Source organism: Eumetopias jubatus, unplaced genomic scaffold (genome assembly GCF_037043125.1).
Source record: "Eumetopias jubatus isolate StellerSeaLion01/CBP00866 unplaced genomic scaffold, mEumJub1_p1.0 scaffold_2, whole genome shotgun sequence".
Taxonomy (NCBI): domain Eukaryota; kingdom Metazoa; phylum Chordata; class Mammalia; order Carnivora; family Otariidae; genus Eumetopias; species Eumetopias jubatus.
In genome coordinates this window covers 53,181,780-53,199,914 of record NW_028274808.1, presented here as the reverse complement: position 1 = coordinate 53,199,914, position 18,135 = coordinate 53,181,780, and the positions used below count along the sequence as shown (strand labels likewise).

At 45.6% G+C, this 18,135-nt stretch overlaps 1 protein-coding gene across 5 annotated transcripts in view; it reads right to left on the bottom strand.

Moving 5' to 3' along the window:
• The window catches only part of FDFT1 (farnesyl-diphosphate farnesyltransferase 1), a 35,834-nt gene extending 23,954 nt beyond the window's left edge, over positions 1-11,880 (bottom strand). For 2 of the 5 annotated variants that reach the window (XM_028114296.2, XM_028114298.2), the window contains exons 1-3: positions 11,695-11,880; positions 1,891-1,988; positions 775-958 (exon numbers count right to left, since the gene is read on the bottom strand). In XM_028114296.2, coding sequence (XP_027970097.1) covers positions 775-958; positions 1,891-1,988; positions 11,695-11,793 — 381 coding nt within the window. In that variant the 5' untranslated portion in view covers positions 11,794-11,880. Of the gene's footprint in view, positions 1-774; positions 959-1,890; positions 2,330-11,694 lie in introns of those variants that run through there. The other 3 variants (XR_003610986.2, XM_028114295.2, XM_028114299.2) reach the window with 2 other exon arrangements.
• Positions 11,881-18,135: the final 6,255 nt, after the last annotated feature.

The following is an 18,135-nucleotide window of genomic DNA, read 5'->3' as shown; positions in this document are numbered from 1 at the left end:
CAAGGTTTTAATTATAACCCACTTTAAGTCCAACGGAATGGACTGAACACTTAATAATTATAGAATACTTAGCATACAGCAAGCACTCTTCTAAGTACTTATAAATAGGAACTTGTCAACCCTCAGAGCTCTAAATTTACAAATGAGGAAGCTGAGGCAGAGAAACTTAGGAATGTGTCCCGAATCACACAGCTCTAAGTGGTAGAGGATCACCCTGCTCCTCGGTCCTCCCCACAGCTGGACCCATCCTGAACAGCACAGCCATGCTACCAGGCTAAGGGTCCCAGAAGCCAGAAGCCCTCTACACTTAGGCTGTATTAGATAGGGAACAGGTTTTGTGAGCGGGCCTGAGAATCCATCTTTTATGACACTGGAATTAGAATGTATCTTTCCAAAGGAAGAAACACTGGACTTTTAAGCAACACAGTGTTAACGGTAATAGTAGCTAATACCCTTCTAACCTGTCTCGACTCTTTTAAGCCTCACAGCAATACTACGAGGCGAGGCAGGTACTAGTATTATCTCTATAGATGGAGAAACTGAGGTTTACACAGGCCACGTCACTCCACACCGGCTAATAAGTGGAAGAGGTGGAATTCCAACCCAGGCAGCATGGCTTCAGAGTCTCGGCTACCAGAGCTTACCCATCACATTAGATTACACTGCCCTCACACTGCTTCTGCTACTGTTCTCGACGGGGATGAGGGCTGGCTGACAACTATATCATCAATTATACACACAACCGTAGGCAGGAGAAATCTGTAATTCCGCTACCGTTGGGAAGTCCTCTAGCACTTGTCGATCTTTCTCCTTGCTGTCCATATACCGCCAGTCGGGTTCGTAAAGGTAAGAGTGAAAGTTGTGTAGCAGTGGGACTTTTTTTTCTACACTGATGGTCATGTCATCTTCCAGAGTGTCCAGGGCTCGGAGGACCAGATAAAATATGCATACCGCATGACTGTAAAAGCGGGAGAACTATTAATATGATGGGACAAACGTTCCAAGATATTTATTCCAAAATAACATGTCATTTATGCAAACCCTCTTACGGCCCTACCCCTAAAGAACTATGGAAAGATAGCCAAAGCTTTTTGTACTCAACAAGCCATCTTAGTTTTCCTTTCTTAGATGGGAGCAATGGACTTCAGTGGTTTATTTATAAAAAACAAAATAAAAAAACCCCTACCAGCTGGATGTCACAACTACTCCCAGAGTGAGTTACATTTAACCAACATAGAACAGCTGTACAAAAATCGACAGGCCAAGTGTTTACACGGACCTGGTATTTTTGCAGATAAAAAATAAAGTCAAATTAGTATAATAGTATAAATAGTCAAAATAGTATACTGTCATACACAAACGCAATTGGTCTAGGTTCATGTATGCAATCTGCCCAGAAGGAACTTGGGCTGGTTCAGTCAGGAGTCCTAAACTTGAGCACGAGGTGGGGTATAGAGATTACTTAAACACAACTTAAAAAAAAATAGCTACTTCATTGGAATTAACCCCATATGCTAGAATTGCAAAGTAGCATAGTGAAGCCAAGAAAAATGCATGACCTACTCAGAGACAGGTTCAGCCGCCAGGACTAAAAAAAGTCAATAAACACCACCCTCCCCCACCCCCCACCCCCCCCTTCCTCCCCACTTCCCTGAAAGAGCTGGGCCCACAGGGACACTATTAGATGGCAAAGTGCCCGGAAGGGCATTCTAAAGTAAATACATGGGTGTTCCAACCAGAACATTGCCTTCACTCTGGTGGGGCACGCTCCAGCTGAGCCACCAGCAGAGACTGCAACGCTAGGGGCTGTCAGAAAGTAGTGGCTCAACGTCCCAGTCCCCGGGAAAAGCTCTCCTCCCCCAAGTGAAAAGGAGCTGTCTGGCCACTCACCGCATTTCCCCATCCAGCGCCTCGATGACAGCTGCAAAACTGCGACTGGTCTGATTGAGATACTTGTAACAAGTTTTCAAGCTGCTGCTCAGCGAGTCCTGGGGGCAGAGAAGACAGGCGGAGGTGGGAGATGCAGAGCGGCAGGAGTGGGACAGGGGCAGGCGGCCGACTGCCGGCGGGGTCCGCAGCCTGCCGCAGACGCCCTCCCCGCGCGGCCAGTCCTTGGAGGGCCAGGCGGCGGGAGACAAGGGGCAGCCGCGCGGCGCGGAGCCTGCGGCAGTGCCCGTGCCCCGGGGTGCCGCGGCGGGGCTCAGCACCAAGGTCCGCTTGAACAGGGACATGGCCTTGATGCCGCAGGCGGCCACGGCCATCGGAGTCGTAGGGCCCGCGTAGAGTTTTTCCTCCATAGACCTGAGCGAGGCTGGGAGGCGCCCCCGAGGGGCGGGGCCGGCTCTCCCTCCACCCCAGCGGGCTCACGGCTGGCCCGCCCCCCGGGGCCGAGGTCAACCCCGCCCGTCGTCACCCCCCGCCCACCCCCCCCGCCACCCTGCTGGCTACCCCTTCGCTCCCGGTGCCTCCCTCCAAATCTTCCTCTTGTCCCCGGAACCCACGGGCGGCGGCTGGCAGAGCCCAGTCCACTCTTGAGAAGCTGGCTCGTCTTCCTGGTGCCAGAATCTTTCACCAAACTTTAGTCCAGCTCCTTTGAACCCTCCACTCTCGTACTTCTGTGTCTATCCCTGCATCGCCCAATTTTAGCAAGAATCCTGCTACTGATCCCCGCGACTGTCCGGCAGGGTTCCTCAGTTCCCATCATCCCATCGCCCTGTCCCCTTAGGTTAGGTCGTTTGGCGAGAATGTCCCTCACCCCAGATGTTCCCACCTTCATCACTTTAAATCCACTGACCCCTCCACTCTGCTCCCACTTTTCCTTGTTGTATTCAGAATTGAGCCCAGTTCTATACTGAGGTCTCTTTTTCCCTACTGCAATGGCTATTCTGAATAAAATCTGTTTTTACTGCTTTAACTACTGTTCACCTTTGGCTTTTCTTTAACACCTGTTAAAGGTCTTCTATCCTCTGGAAAGCTATTACTTTTAAGATTTCTAATCCTCGGAGCACCTGGGTGGCTCAGTTAAGAGACTGCCTTCAGCTCAGGTCATGATCGCAGGATCCTGGGATCGAGCCTGCTCCCCGCTCAGAGGGGAGCCTGCCTCGCCCTCTGCCGCTCCCCCTGCCTGTGCTCTCCTGCTCTCTCTGTGTCAAATAAATAAAATCTCAAAAAAAAAAAAAGATTTCTAATCCTCTCTTTCAAATTAGTGAGCTGTAATGAGCTGCTTCCTGAACTTTACTCTTCCCTAAGGAAAACAAGAATCAGTTTTCCCAGGGGAAAAAAAAAAGCGCCGTATTTTCAAAGCAAGCATATCTGAAAGAATTGCTGTGGGTTTGTTTTATACAGACTTTAATTTTACAGCTGTTTTAAGTTCACAGGAAAACAGTGGAAAGTCCAGAGTTCCCACATACCCCCTCAACCCCCAGTCTCCCTTACTCTTTTTAAGAGAAGGAAACATTTGAAATATCTAACAGGAGAGTGGTTTAAAATACACACATGGCTTATCCTCTGGTGGGAAATACCACAGGCACTTTGTAAGGTTAACAGTGAACCCTGAATCCTAGTGGACTGGACCTATGTTCTTTTTTATATGTGTATTATTTCCTCAATTTCCTATCATGGATGCATATCATATTATCAAGAGTAAAGCTTAAAAAAAAAATCACATAATCATGAGAATTTCATTTCCTTGCCATGTTCAATAAAAAGTGATTAGTAAAAATTAATGTTTACTGAGCACCATATATTAGTAAAATCATTTCATGCAATGTCTGGCATATAAATATACTCAGTGAAAGTCTGATGAATAAATGAATATGTTCAGAGTATTTATTTTTAAAAGACTTTATTTATTTATTTGACAGAGAGAGAGAAAGTGCACAAGCTGGGGGAGCAGCTGAGGAAGAGGGAGAAGCAGACTCCCACTGAGCGGGGAGCCTCCCATGACCTGAGCCCCAGGCAGATGCTTAACCGACTGAGCCATCCAGGGGCCCCTGTTCAGAGTATTTAAAAACCATTCACCAACTCCTTCCCTCTCAAGTGTGGAGAGGCCAGGCTTTGCAGTCAAGTAAAAGAAACAGAATAACAGCCATTATTGAGTTCTATGGCAGCTCTTCACAGAAACTATTGTTACCAGGCCACAATGATTCCTTTCACTGCATTGCCAAACGTTTTAATCCTCAGCTACCACTAATGGTTTGGGGGCTGACTTCTGTGAGCTCCAATAAAAGCTGGACAGGTTTTTGAAGAGCAACAACCTTAAGCAATACCACCCCTCCTTATCAACACACCTCCTCCACTCTTAAAATATACAAGGTCAATAAATCCCTTCTCTGTGTCCTTCCTTCATCATTCTTTTTCCTCTCACCTATTTGCTTCAGTTCCTCCGTAACAATAATTTCCTCAAATTGCCAAGAAGATACGGGAAGATACAACTATTAAACACTGGAAAACTCGACTCAATATGAAAATTTCCACTGCTTGATTCCCATGAGCTGCCAGGGAGGAGAGGGCGGAAAAAAGACCAGGGCTAACTGCTGCCTGTCTCTAAAACCCCCTGATGTTTTCCACTGCTGTCTGACATGAAGTACGCTCCCAAGAACTCTCAAGTGAGAGAAAAACAGGGATGAAGGGCATCTGGAGGAAGAGTGTGCAGTGGCTAGAAGTGCGAGACTGAACTCCCAGGACCGGGACTCCCAGGAACGACAGCTCCACAGGTGAACAGCTACAAACCGTTCCCACGGCTTTCGTTAAGACTTGAATGCAGATTCCTCAGAATGGGGAGAAACCCCACAAACTTAACGAAATTTATCTAACAGTAAGATTAATAACTACCATTTACTGGGCAGCTACTGTATGCCAAGCACAATACAAATACTACTTTTTATCCTTACAAAACCCTTTAAGGAAGATATTACAGACCTATATCCACTTTCATTCAAACTTCATGGCCAGATGTGTAGCAGAATTCAGCATTTTTAGTGCTTTAGAAAACAGGAAGTAAGATGCATACACAGCCCCAATTGCTACAGAGTAATATCCCATAATTAATTGTTAATATTTCTTCAGCAAATCATTTGAATATTTATACTAAGCCAGGATCACTTCAGTTCGGGGCAGGTTTGCTGCCAAATGACTTTGAGCCAGATTTATGAAAACACTTCTCATCTTCAGACCATTTCTGAGTTGGGAAATGTGGTTCAGGGACTGTGATCAGTATCTCTATTTTATAGATGAAGAAACTGTTGCCTGGAGGTTAAGTTACCAAAAGTTATTCAGCTAAGAGTCAGGATTTAGACTTAATAGAGGCCAGAAATGCCGGATTACAAAACACCTGCTTTTTCCATGATGTGCCCTCTGAGTGATCACACAACTTTCAGGTGGCAGCATCCCTATTTACGGATAAGCTCCTAAAAATTCAGTAGAAATCAAGTTTACTGAACCCTGAATTCCTACAGCCAAATCCTGTGATAGAAATGGTCAGCCATCAATATCTGTTAGTGCACAATTTCCCCCAGTTTCTTTGTTACTTAAGACCGAAACTAAGGGGGTGCCTGGGTGGCTCAGCCGGTTAAGACTCTGCCTTCAGCTCTGGTCATGATCTCAGGATCCTAGGATCAAGCCTGGCATCAAGCTCCCTGCTCAAGGGGGAGTCTGCTTCTCCCTCTTTTCACCCCCTCCCCCTGCTCGCTCTCTCTCTCTCTCTCTCAAATAAATAAAATCTTAAAAAAGAGAGAGAAACTAAGATCATGTTAAGTGAAAGAAAAAAATGTGTGTTCCTATGTTTCCTCTAGTCAACCATTTTCTTTTTTAATAGCTCTTGGGGCTTTTAGGACTCAGAAAAACTGTGAGCAACAAATAATATTATACTGTATTGTTCATCAAATCTTAGGGCTAGAAGAGTCTCACTTAAAAAAAAAAATCAAGAGATTATACGGTGGAGTTTCTCTCCTATCCCCTTACCACTTCTCTCTCTGAGGGTAACTAATGCTACCATTTTCTCCAACAGTCTTATTTTATAGAGAGAAAAATGAGTCTCAGAGAGGTCAAGTCTCTGGACCCAAATCACAACCCTGTAAATTGTGTCCCCTGACTTTAGACACTCAGATCCTTTGCCTTGATATTATTTTTCTTTGTAGTATTTACCTCCACCTGAAATGTTACATACAACAGACCCTTGAACAATGTGGGGATAAGGGGCATGGACCCCCGCACAGCCGAAAATCTGCATATAACTTTTGACTCCCCCAAAACTTAACTACTCATAGCCTGCTATGACCAGAAGCCTTACTGATAACATAAACAGTTGATTAACACATAGTTTTTTGTATGTTATATACTATATTCTTACAATTAAGTACGCTTGAGAAAAGAAAGAGAAAATACATTTACAGTACTATATTTATCGGAAAACATCCATGTATAAGTAAATCCACACAGTTCAAAGTCATGTTGTTCCAGGGGCAATTGAACTTGCTTTTTTTTTTCATTCTGTCTTCCCTTAGAATGTAGGTAAGGTTCATAAAAGCAAGTCTTTGCCTGTCTTGTTCACTCTTGTATCTGCAGCACCTAGGACAATATCGCCATGCAATTGGTGGTCACACATTTGTTAAAGGAAAGAAGGAAGGAAGCTAATATACACCAGGTAGGGAAGGGAGGAAAGTTACTAGGAATTATGGAGGGTCTGCGATGTGCCAGGAACATGTGTGACGGAGATGGGATCTGATCAGCTGTCTGGGGCCAGTCAAACCTGAGCTCTTCATTGCAGGCAGCCTCCAAACCAGGAGCGTGGAGGTTGTCAGACTAGCCGGGATGGGCACCCTGGAACCACTGCCCGAACAAGTTATCTGATTATTTTATGCCACTGTTTACTAATCTGTAAAAGAACTTTAGGGTTGTTGTCAAGACCGACTAAGGGTGATGAGTTACAAAAGGGCCACAAAAGTTTGCGGCTCTTTCCAATCAAGGGATGCGGTCTCTCTCTCTGCCTCCCTGAATCTGGGTTCCCTTGTGACTTTTTTTGGCCGACAATTTGGCAGCAAATGTGATTCAAGCAGAGGCTTGGAAACTCCAGCTGCCATGTGGAACCCCAGGGCTAGCCTGAGGATTTTGAGACACATATGGCCCGGTCTTCCCTTGATGCTCCAGCCTACAGTCTGCCAGACACCAGATTGTCCAGCCAAAACCCAGCCGGCCAGCTGAGCAAGCCCAGAAGAAATCAACCAAACTGACCCAGACCAGTAGAACTCCCCAGCTCAACCAGAGAACTGGGAACTCAAGTTGCTGGTATTTTTTAAGTCACTGAATTGCTTTTTTTTTTTAAATTGTGGTCAAATATACATAACATAAAAGTTACCATTTTAACCACTTTTTTTTTTTAAGATTTTATTTATTTGTCAGGGAGAGAGCAGGAGGCAGAGGGAAAAGCAGGCTCCCCGCCGAGCAGGGAGCCCAATGTGGGGCTCGATCCCAGGACCCTGGGATCATGACCTGAGCAGAAGACAGACGCTTTAACCAATTGAGCCACCCAGGCGCCCCATTTTAACTGCTTTTAAGTATGCAGTTCAGTAGTGTTAAATACATTCACGTTGTCATACATCCAATCTCCAGAATTAAGTCACTCAGTTTTGGCAGGATTTGTTACTCAGTGAAAGTTAACTGATACACTGGAGATAACAGACTTGAAGAGCTTAGCATAGTGCCTGGCGAACATAAAAACTCAGTAAGTGCTGTCTATTGTTACTAGGCCATGGTTATTATCATTATTAATTTTATTAGTCTAACTCACAATATAATTTCTTCCTAATCCCAACTCACTTGCCAAATTCGTGTTCCAAAAATGTTGCTTTCATCATGTCCTTGTTCTGCTCTTAACCATTACATGCTTCACTGATGAGAGCTCAGCTTTTGGACTCCCACGCGCCCTTAATGAACTTCATAGTTCTAGCTCATATTTGTCAATTTCAGGTTGGTTTCCTCATCACTCCATACAGGTCATGCTCAGGCCTCTATAACTTGGCTCACAGTAGCTTTTTCAACTGGGGAGCCTCCCCACTAAATTAAATCTAATACCTTACAAAGCACTTTTCTTGTGTTTTCTAAAAACTTTTCGCTCGAAGACATTTCTCATTTCGCTAAAATTTCCTGAAATCAAAATGTACTTAAGATTACTTGGCACTTCCTAGGTTATTTGACCTTTGGACACCTATTCTCCACAAAGATTGTGAACATATTCAGGGTGAGCATTTTCCACTCTGTATCCATTACATGGAAGTGTGTCAATTTTTAGCTGAATCTGGACAATCCTCTGCTTAATGTGTTTCTTCTGCTTAATCATTTACCAACCTGGCGTCTCTCCTTTTAAAGTCTAGTGTTCAGGGGTGCCTGGGTGGCTCAGTCGTTAAGCGTCTGCCTTTGGCTCAGGTCATGATCCCAGGGTCCTGGGATGGAGCCCCACATCGGGCTCCCTGCTCAGCGGGAAGCCTGCTTCTCCCTCTCCCGCTCCCCCTGCTTGTGTTCCCTCTCTCTCTGTGTCTCTCTCTGTCAAATAAATACAATCTTTAAATAAATTAAAAAAAATAATAAAGTCTAGTGTTCAAAGTTGAACAGTACTCTTTCAGTGTGGTCTGGTCCATCACTTGAATGATGAGCCACACAGGGGGCTGTCTTGTTCACTCTTGTATCTCCAGATGGACCAGACCACACTGCAAGACAGTGAGCTCTGAGTTAGAGAGCCAGGGTCAAAGACAGGCTTCTGCCCCTGAATAACTGGACCTCAGGCAATTAATTAGCCTCTCTATGCCTCTGTTCTACATCTACAAAACAGGAAAAATAATAGCACCTTCCTTATAAGGTTTCCGGGAGGCTTAAATAATAGATGTAAGGAGGTATATAAAATAGTGTTTGGCACATACTAAGAGCTCAATGAATGTTAGCCATTATTATGATACCATTTATCTAAAGGGTAAAGATCTAGGTTTAAAAAGTCTCTCAGCAGGGTATCAGAATGGAAGAAATCATCCTGAACAAGTGCAATTAGGAATCTGACTACAATTCTAAGCCCACAGCATGATGAGACTACCTAAAAAAGATAAGGAACACTAAGGTGGTGGTGGGGAAGTGGGTTGGGGAAAAGGACTTTATTTGTATTCGGCCATTTTATTTCTTTTCTTTAAGATTTTGTACTTATTTATTTGACAGAGAGAGACACAGCGAGAGAGGGAACACAAGTAGGGGGAGTGGGAAAGGGAGAAGCAGGCTTCCCGCCGAGCAGGGAGCCCGATGCGGGGCTTGATCCCAGAATCCTGGGATCATGACCTGAGTGGAAGGCAGACGCTTAACGACTGAGCCACCCAGGCGTGCCGGCCATTTTATTTCTTAAGAAAAAAAAAGATGAAGCAAAAATATAGCAAACACTATACATCTAATCTTGGAAACAGACACAAATTGGTTACAGTATTTTCAATATTTTTCTATTCGCTTGAAATATTTTATAATTAAAATATATTTTTTAAAGTGGAAGCAGTCTTAAACTATGTTACATAGAAATGCAGCATCCATAAGAAAGGAATTAAAGTTCAGTAATGACCAGACCACAATGAAAGAGTACTGTTCAACTCTGAACACTAGACTTTAAAAGGAGAGACGCCAGGTAGGTAAATGACCTGGAAAGAGTAACAGATAATGATAACTAAAGGAAGAACATAGAACATTTGGCTTGAATATCAGTATTCTCAGAGAGAATATGAGAGTTCTCTTAAAATATGTCAAGTGCTGTATTACACAACAAGGATTAGACTCTGGTTCCAGAGAGAGAACAGAGTGAAAAAAGGTTAGCTTACTGTAAGGTAATGCTTCCTAAAATCCAAAACTGTCTGGGGATGGAGTGGGTAAGTCTCCAGAGGTAACTACCTGTCACAGGAGGTGTTCAGAAGACTGTACAAACTGGATTATAAAGCAGTGACTATCTGTTTTAGGGCACAGCTCCCTGGAAGAATATGATGACAGTGGACACTGTTCTCTCAAAACACACAAACGTGCAATAACACAAATATTTGCAAATAATTTCAGAAAAGCTCCAAAAACTCTTAGTAAGAATCTCTAATTAAACATCTATTGAGCAAGGCACAGGAGCAATGTAAAGTTGTAATTCCTTCAGGCATCCCCCAAAAGATAAATCCCCTAGCCCAGCCAGAAGTGCGTTTTCCCTTCTGTAAATTTCCTTATGGCATTTACTATATTCTGCCACAGTTACTTAAGTTTAGCTTGTTTAAAAAGCTAGAGGTTTCTTGAGGGTAGTGCACCTACCTTTTATTCATTAATTCACCAAAGGGACATCGAACAAGATTCCTATATCTGAATAGCTTTAAAATCCAGAATCAAATATAAAATCTTAAATCTGAAAGGGATTTGGGGGATCATAAAAACAATACACATATAACCACAATACAAGACTATGGGACTGTTACAAAGTAGTACCAGAGAAAATGGTGGAGGGAGTTTCACAGGTAACTTGTTATGGTGTCTATCTGAATTTTCCACGAATAATCTGGTAATGTGTTATTGACCTGACAAGATGGTAATAAGCTCTTTGTAGGTCTTATTTGTCTATACATGCCATCCTGCCATGGTGCACCCAGCATAATACCTAGCACAGTACAGGTGTCCAAAAATGTCCGCTGAATGGTGAATAGGGGTGGCACTTACTGAAGCTAGACCTTGAAGGATGAGAGGGATCCTGAGTTATGAGGGAAAGAGAATTTTTTTCTGATGGGAAATTAAAGTGGTTTAATAAAGGACACCAATTAAGAGTACATGTAAACAAAGAATAGTCCTTGTGATGTTCCTGTTGGAAAAAGAATTTAAAAGTTTTTATATAACCCATGAATTCAGCTGAATATGTCTATTCCTTCAATAATCACTTAAGAATAATTTTCTTCTTGTAATGAATACCTTTGTAAGCATTTATTTAGCAAAGGACACAAGAATGAGGCTGATGAAATATAAGTAAATAAAACCAAGTTTAGCATTCAAGCAACCAACAATCTTGCTGCTAATTGACAGACATACAGATAACTAATAAGAACTTGGAAGAGTAAATATGTGTTCTAAAAAAACCGGGGAAGCACTGAGAAATGGGGATTGATCAGACTGCAAGGCCGTGAGGGAAGCTTTTGGAAGAAGTGTAACTGAAAACTGGAAAGATGAGCAAGGTTTCATTCCAGAAAAGGTATTGTGGCCATATTTGCATAGCTCATTCCCTCCATGAAATCCTCTCACACGCCCTCCCACTTAATCTACCCATATAATCTCAATTTTGCAACCACTTATTAAGACACCGATAAATATCAATGCAAATATGAAGAAAAACTACCTGACAACCAATGTCTTGAAAGAAAAGAAACATTTTAAGCCCCTGAGGGACGGTGGGGGATGGAAGAGGAGGCCGGTCGAAGGGACGTCGGCCAGCTGGGCCGGATTTGGGGTAAGGAAAGCGGAACCAGGCTGGGCGGGGGGGGGGGGGTGGCGCCTGAAGAGGTGGGGGTCTGCTACCCCGAGAGGAGGGCGCCAGAGGCGTTTGGCACCCGCTCGCCGCGCCCCTCGCCCTCGATTGTGGGCCATGCCGGCCAGGCCCTAGGCCCGGACACCGAGCGCAGCCGCCCCGCCCTAGCCGGAATGCAAGGATGCTCGGCCCACCTGGTCCATCTTGGGTATCACCTTCCGCCGACCCCCCATCTGGAAGCGCAGGAGGTTGTAGAACTCCTCGGGGCGCCCCAAGCACTTCACAAACTCCATGCTGGCGGAGGGCTGCTGGAGCTCCGCGCTCAATTCCAAGACACCTCTGGAAGACACCGGCCGGCACTCTGCGAAGGATTAAACCCAGGAGGCGCGACGGCTGGGGCGGAGCAGAGGCGGGCCCAGAGCGGGGCGCCACGCCCACTTCCCCGCCCACCTCAACGGGTCGCTGGCTCTCGCGCCACTTCTCTTGGGCTCGCGGGGTGGACTGACGAGCTCTGATTGGCTAGGACCGCTCGCACCAGGAAGACGCCGGCCAATTGGCGGTAGGATGAGGCTGGCGTGACGACCGTACCCTCTAAGCTAATTGGAGAAGAGAAAGGGGCGGGCGGGCGGGATTGGTGCTTCTACGGGGGTGGCCTTTTCCTCCGCCTCTCCTACGTAGAGGTTGGATCCCGAACCCAGACCCGAGTTGGGATACTGCAACATGGTTGCATTGGGTCCTGGCTCGGGTGTGCATAGGCTTTTGGCGAGAGATCAGCAGGCGAGAGTTCGCTACGATTTTGTCAATAATCCCTCTACGTGTGTAGTCGTGTTTGTCCTGCCGGCCAGATTAGCTCTTCAGTGACGCGCACCTCCTGTGCCTTATCTGCGCGAGGCTGCGGACCCTTTAAAAGGCGGGTGGGTCCCCCCCCCATCGAATTGTCTGTCCACGGTTATCTTCGACACTAGAGAGCAAAAGCCATCCGTGGCGCTTACAGCCCCACAGAACACCGGGCACCTGGTCTAGCAGTAACACCCTTCCTTTTCCCGCTTCACAACCCTCTGAGCTTTTCACTTCCCTCTGGATAATGTTACTCACTCCTAGAATTTCAACTCTAGGAGCTCTTTAAAATGTTTTGGACCCCACTTTGTCCCCAAAATGGATCCGAAGCGTTTCTACCGCTATGTAAAGAGTGATGTGGAAATTTATATCTCCGTCGTATTTTTTTTTAGTTTGTTTTTTAATATGAGAGAGCGCGCGAGCAAACAGGCAAAGAGGGAGAGAAGCGGACTCCTGGCTGAGCGGGGGATCTCCCCACCCTGAGATCGTAACCTGAGGCGAAATCAAGGGTCCGATCTTTAACCGACTGAGCCGCCCAGGCGCCGCTGCTCACTATTCTAGGCAGCGCTTGTCCCCCACCCGCCACCACTGCTAATCCCCATCTGTTCTAGTTTTTTCCCCATAATATTTATCACGTGCTAATACAAAATTTACTTACGATGTTCAATGTCTGTTTCTTCTTGCTAGAACGTAAGCTCAATGATGGACAGATCTTCATTATGTTCACTAACATACTCCTAAGCATCTAGAACAGTGCCTGGCACATACTAGGGGCACAATGAATATTTACTGAATTGACCTGTACCTCCTCTTCCTCCTCCCCAAAGTTATGATATCCATAACTGAAATCTCTCTCCCATTGAAACTGCTTCTTTGATTAATGGCACTAAGAGCGTCCCAGTTGCCTAATTATCAAATCCTGATGTCATCCCTAACTTCTTTCTCTTCCTACATGTACCTCCTTTGAAACCATTCATCAAGTCTATGGAACCTAAGAAACAAACCTCTTTAGTCTTAATCTTTCCTCTCTGATCCATCTTGGTTCAAGCCCCATCTTCTCTCCCAAGCTATTTTTCAAGGCAACTTCCCATCTCTCTCCATGCATTCCCAAGTGACAGCTTGAGTAATTTATCTAAAACACATACTTGACTATATTACTCTCTTGCCTATAATTCTTCCATTTTAAATTTCTTAAAGGAAATGCCTTTCAGGATAAAATTAAGGATTCTGGCGTAAAATAAAAACTCCCTCATCATTTGGCACCCACATTCCCTTTTTTTGTTTTTTGGTTTTTTTTTGGATTTTCACCACCTTCTATCCTATCATTACCCTACTTTCTAGCCCTGATCCAGCCCTGGCAGCATTTGCAGTTCCCATACAGGCCACAGTACTTCATACCCCTGTCTCCGCCAGAGTAATTCACCTCCAGGATGCCCTTCCTTGCTCTTCACCTAGCTACCTGCCTTAGGGTCATCACAGCTCAAACAGAAAATCCTTTTCTGAAGTTTCCTGGCCTCTCCTTTATCTGTTCTTTAGATTCAACAAACATCCACTGAACACCAACAATGTGGCAGACACTGAAAAAAACCAAAGATGAGCAAGATGAGGCTTGACCCCAAAGAGCTTCCAGAGGCATCAGATCAGAGAAAGAGACCGACATGGTTAACGTAATTGTGTTGCTGTTTATTAGAGACATAGCTGGATCCTAATCCAGCTTCCTGAGTCTGACCTTGGTGCCCTGTTGGAGACCGCATATATAAATAGTGGCCAGGCCATACACCATAGCAGAACTCTGACCCACAACCTCTGCAGCAATAGGCCCAGAGTAGTCAGGACTAGGTCAATAATGTCCCTCTATTTTGCCCCAACTTTCAACTCAGGGCCAACCACAGAGAGCCAAACATACTTCATAAGCAAATCACATAAGATACCCCCTACTGGTTAGCCTGCTTCCAGCTTCTCTATGCCAGCCTCCTCCAATCTGGAGCACACCTGATTCTTTACCCTTTGTTCATTATAAAGCTTGTCCACTCCCCTGCCTGCCCCTGAGTCTCTGCCAAATGCAGGTGACAGGTGACAATGGCTGATGCCCTTGCTCTAGCAAGCTCTGAATAAAAAGCCTCATTTGTTTTTATTTCAGTAGTCTTTATTTCCACAGACCTCAGGACTTGCATCATGTTCAGTGGATGCTCTCACCCTGAACTTGGTATATTCCAGTGATCTCATTTCCATCTCTGCACTCTGAAGTCCTCAAGGTCAGAGACCCTGTCTAAATGTAACATCTGGCACAGTGCTTGCCACATAACAAGTCTCCACTACTTTTTGTGGAATAACAATGCTTGAAATTGGGACTGTACTGGAACTTTTTTTTTAAAGATTGCATCTATTTACTTGAGAGAGAGGAAAGAAGAGAGAGAGAGCACAGAGGGAGAGGGAGACTCCCTGCTGACCAGGGAGCCTCATGCAGGGCTCAATCCCAGGACCCTTAACCTGCGGCAGACGCTTAACCAGACTGAGCCACCCAGGCGCCCCTGTACTGGAACTTTTAGAACACAGTTCTATCCTCCCCACCCTCACACAGCATTTTTTTCTATAACCTACTGAAACACTTTTAACACTCTTTTGTAATAAGCCAGGCTCTTCCTATTAATGTAGGGTTTTCTTGTGTTTTTTTCCTCCTTGTGTTCCCAGACCCAGCATTTAGGAGGCATGTCAGAAATACTTATTGAATGGCTAGGGCCACTGAAACCAAACATTAAATATCAAGTTTTTCACAATATCAATTATCACAAAACTCGAGTTCAGGAGATAAAAAAAATCTTTCCCCTAGAATCTGTTGAATACAAATCTCACCTCTCCTTACTTCTGAGTAAAACCTGGACTCTCCTTCTATGTATCCCGTCCCTCACCTGCAACTCTGCCAAGCAAAAGCCTCTCCTTCTGTCCAAAAGGCACAAAGACAATCCGAGTAATTCTCACTCTTCCCCCTCCCCGCCCCCATCACCTCTCTTCTAGCGCCCATTCACTCCACTTATGCCATCCCTTCCCTCCCTCCTTTCGGAACTAACTGAAACTTTCTGAGAGCCTCCTGCCACGATGGATAAAATCTAGGGAGACATAGTTGGTCTCGGTGAGGAGACCTTCCACTAGGAAGGGAGACATAGTGGTTTCGGTCCGCAATCCACGTTTCTGCTTCTACACCTCTTCCACACAGAACCCAGTCCCTGTACTTCCGCTAGAGTTCTGATGGTGCTGACAACCCCTACAACTCAACCGCTAGGTGCTCTATTTTCCCCACTCTACAGACTTGAGTTAAAATCCTTGAAATCAGAGGAATAAGAAGTCTGCTCCTGAGAGGACAGAGCAGGTGTGAGAGTTATTCTTCCATGTTCTGTTAACTTTTATATCACTTGCATCTTTTGGTATCTGTAATTTAAAAGTAATAATAAAATTTTTAAAGAGTAAGGATTCTCACCCTCCTGGCCTTCTCCCATTCTTACCCTGACCACTTTCAACTGTGGGTTAACACAGCATCCATTTCATTGGTTTTGACCCTCGGCTACTGGATACTGCGGGAGAAAGTCCGGAGGTGAAGCAAGCTAGCCCGGATCTCCAGTGTGGCTCTAAATTCCCAAAACAGCTGTTACAAACCTTCCCCTTCCTCCTTTGTATTTCAAAAGACCTCACCTTCGGCGCATTTTCTCTGGATCTATTTTTCTCTCCCGATCCTGGCCCCAGTCAGCTTTAAGTGCTGGCGCTGGCGAGCTCTCTCGCCCTCCTAATGTTTCCTCTCAACTCCTCATACACAAATCCTCACATTATAGCTCCCTTTAATAAGTGACTCTCCTCCCTGACCTCCTCTTTCTCATTCCTTCAGGACTAACCTTCTTAAGGGCAGACCACCCTCGTCGCTTCTACTTCCTCAGTTCTCATGCCGGTCTCAGCCCCTTTAGACCGGCAGTCACTCTACACAAATTGCTCTCCGGGAGGTGATCATGACCGCAAATTTGATCGACACCTCCGAAGGCCTCTTCTCATTCTCCTCCTTCAAGTCAGCATAAGCCACTCTTATGGACTATTCGCTTCTACCTGAAGCTTATTTTTTCCTCCTGTTATATTTGATCTTTCATTGACTGGCTTCTCTTTGTGCTCTTGCCCCTTCAACACAAGACTTTCTCTACAGTTCCACTGTGATTGGTATCTTTTCTCATGCCATGTGATAGCCCTTGTTAACCTTCTCTGACCTTCACACATGAGGAAAGCTCCCAAATCTGTGCCTCCCAGCCCAGCCTGCATTTGTGGAGAGCCAGGCCTATGTCCTAACTATGCTGTCCCCCGACCTGGGGTGCCACACAGGTACCCCCAGGTCAACATGCCTCACATCTGATCACCTTCCCCCACAGAACCTGCTCATCTCCTGGCTGACCTTCCCTACCAGCAGCTGGGCTGGGCTCCTCTAGTGCGGGTGCAGGGCCTGAGCCATCTTCAGCTTCCGCCCCACCCCTCATTCCCAGCCCCGAGTCTGCACAGCTAGTCACCCAGGAGCCCGACCCCATGATGCCCTTGTACCCCTCCTCCTTTCCATTCCCACTACTGTTTCCAGGTTCTAGCACTTTTATCAACAACAGCAACAGCGTTTTTCTCTTTCCTTTTCTACCCATCACGATGGGTGCAGACCCACACGCAGGCCATGGTGCCCAGCCCTCCTCTCGTGTCTCTAGAGCCTCCGCATCCCATTCCCCTCCTGTATTCTGGACCCACTGTACTGATCAGATGTTGACTTCGAGGAAATGTGCGGGACACCATCTCTGCCCCAGCTTATGCCTAACATTTCACACTTCTGTTATCCTGTATGGGTTAGAAAGGTCAATTCAAATTAAGGATACATATTTATGTGTATATGTACATATATACACATACACACACATATAACTTTTTAAGATTTTACTTATGAGAGAAGTGGGGGAAAGAGAGAGGGAGACGCAGAACAATCAGGGGGGAAGCACAGAAGGAGAGGGAGAAGCAGATTCCCCGCTGAGCGGGGAGCCCAACGTGGGGCTTGATCCCAGGACCCCAAGATCAGGACCTGAGCTGAAGGCAGACGCTTAACTGAGCCACCCAGGCGCCCCCCCCACATATTTTCATGTAACACACACACACACACACACACACACACACGAGTAAATATATTCTTGTAGATACACATAGCAATCTATTACTCAAATAGTATTTTCAGAGCATCTGGTGTGGAAGTAGGGTTTTACAAACTAATTTAAGTTATAAAAACAAAAGTGCAGAGAGATGGCCTCTGAGAACTTGAAGATTCTCTCCGAAACCCTTTTGTATCCTGTTATGGACTGAATTGTGTCCATAACCCCCACCACATCCCTCAGCCAATTCTGACATTGAAGCCTTAACCTACCATATGGGATATTTGAATAGGACCTTTAAAGAGGTAATTAAGGTGAAATGAGGTCATAAGCCTGGGGGCCCTAAGCCATCTATAGGACGAGTGTCCTTCTAAGGAGAGGCAGAAGCCCCAGGAATGCCTGCACATAGAGAAAAGGGCCTGGGAGGGCACAGCAAGAAGGCAGCTGCAAGGCCAGGAGGGAGAGCTCAGGAGAGGCCAACCTGCCGGCCCCTTAATAGGACACTTCCAGCATCCGGGACTTCCAGAGCAGCAATTTCTGTGGTTTAAGTCCCCGAGACTGTGCTGTTTACTTAGGCATACATAACCCAAGGCCAAAAGAACTGGCACTTCTGTCAAGTGAAAGAGAGAACTGAGGTACAGTTGTGTA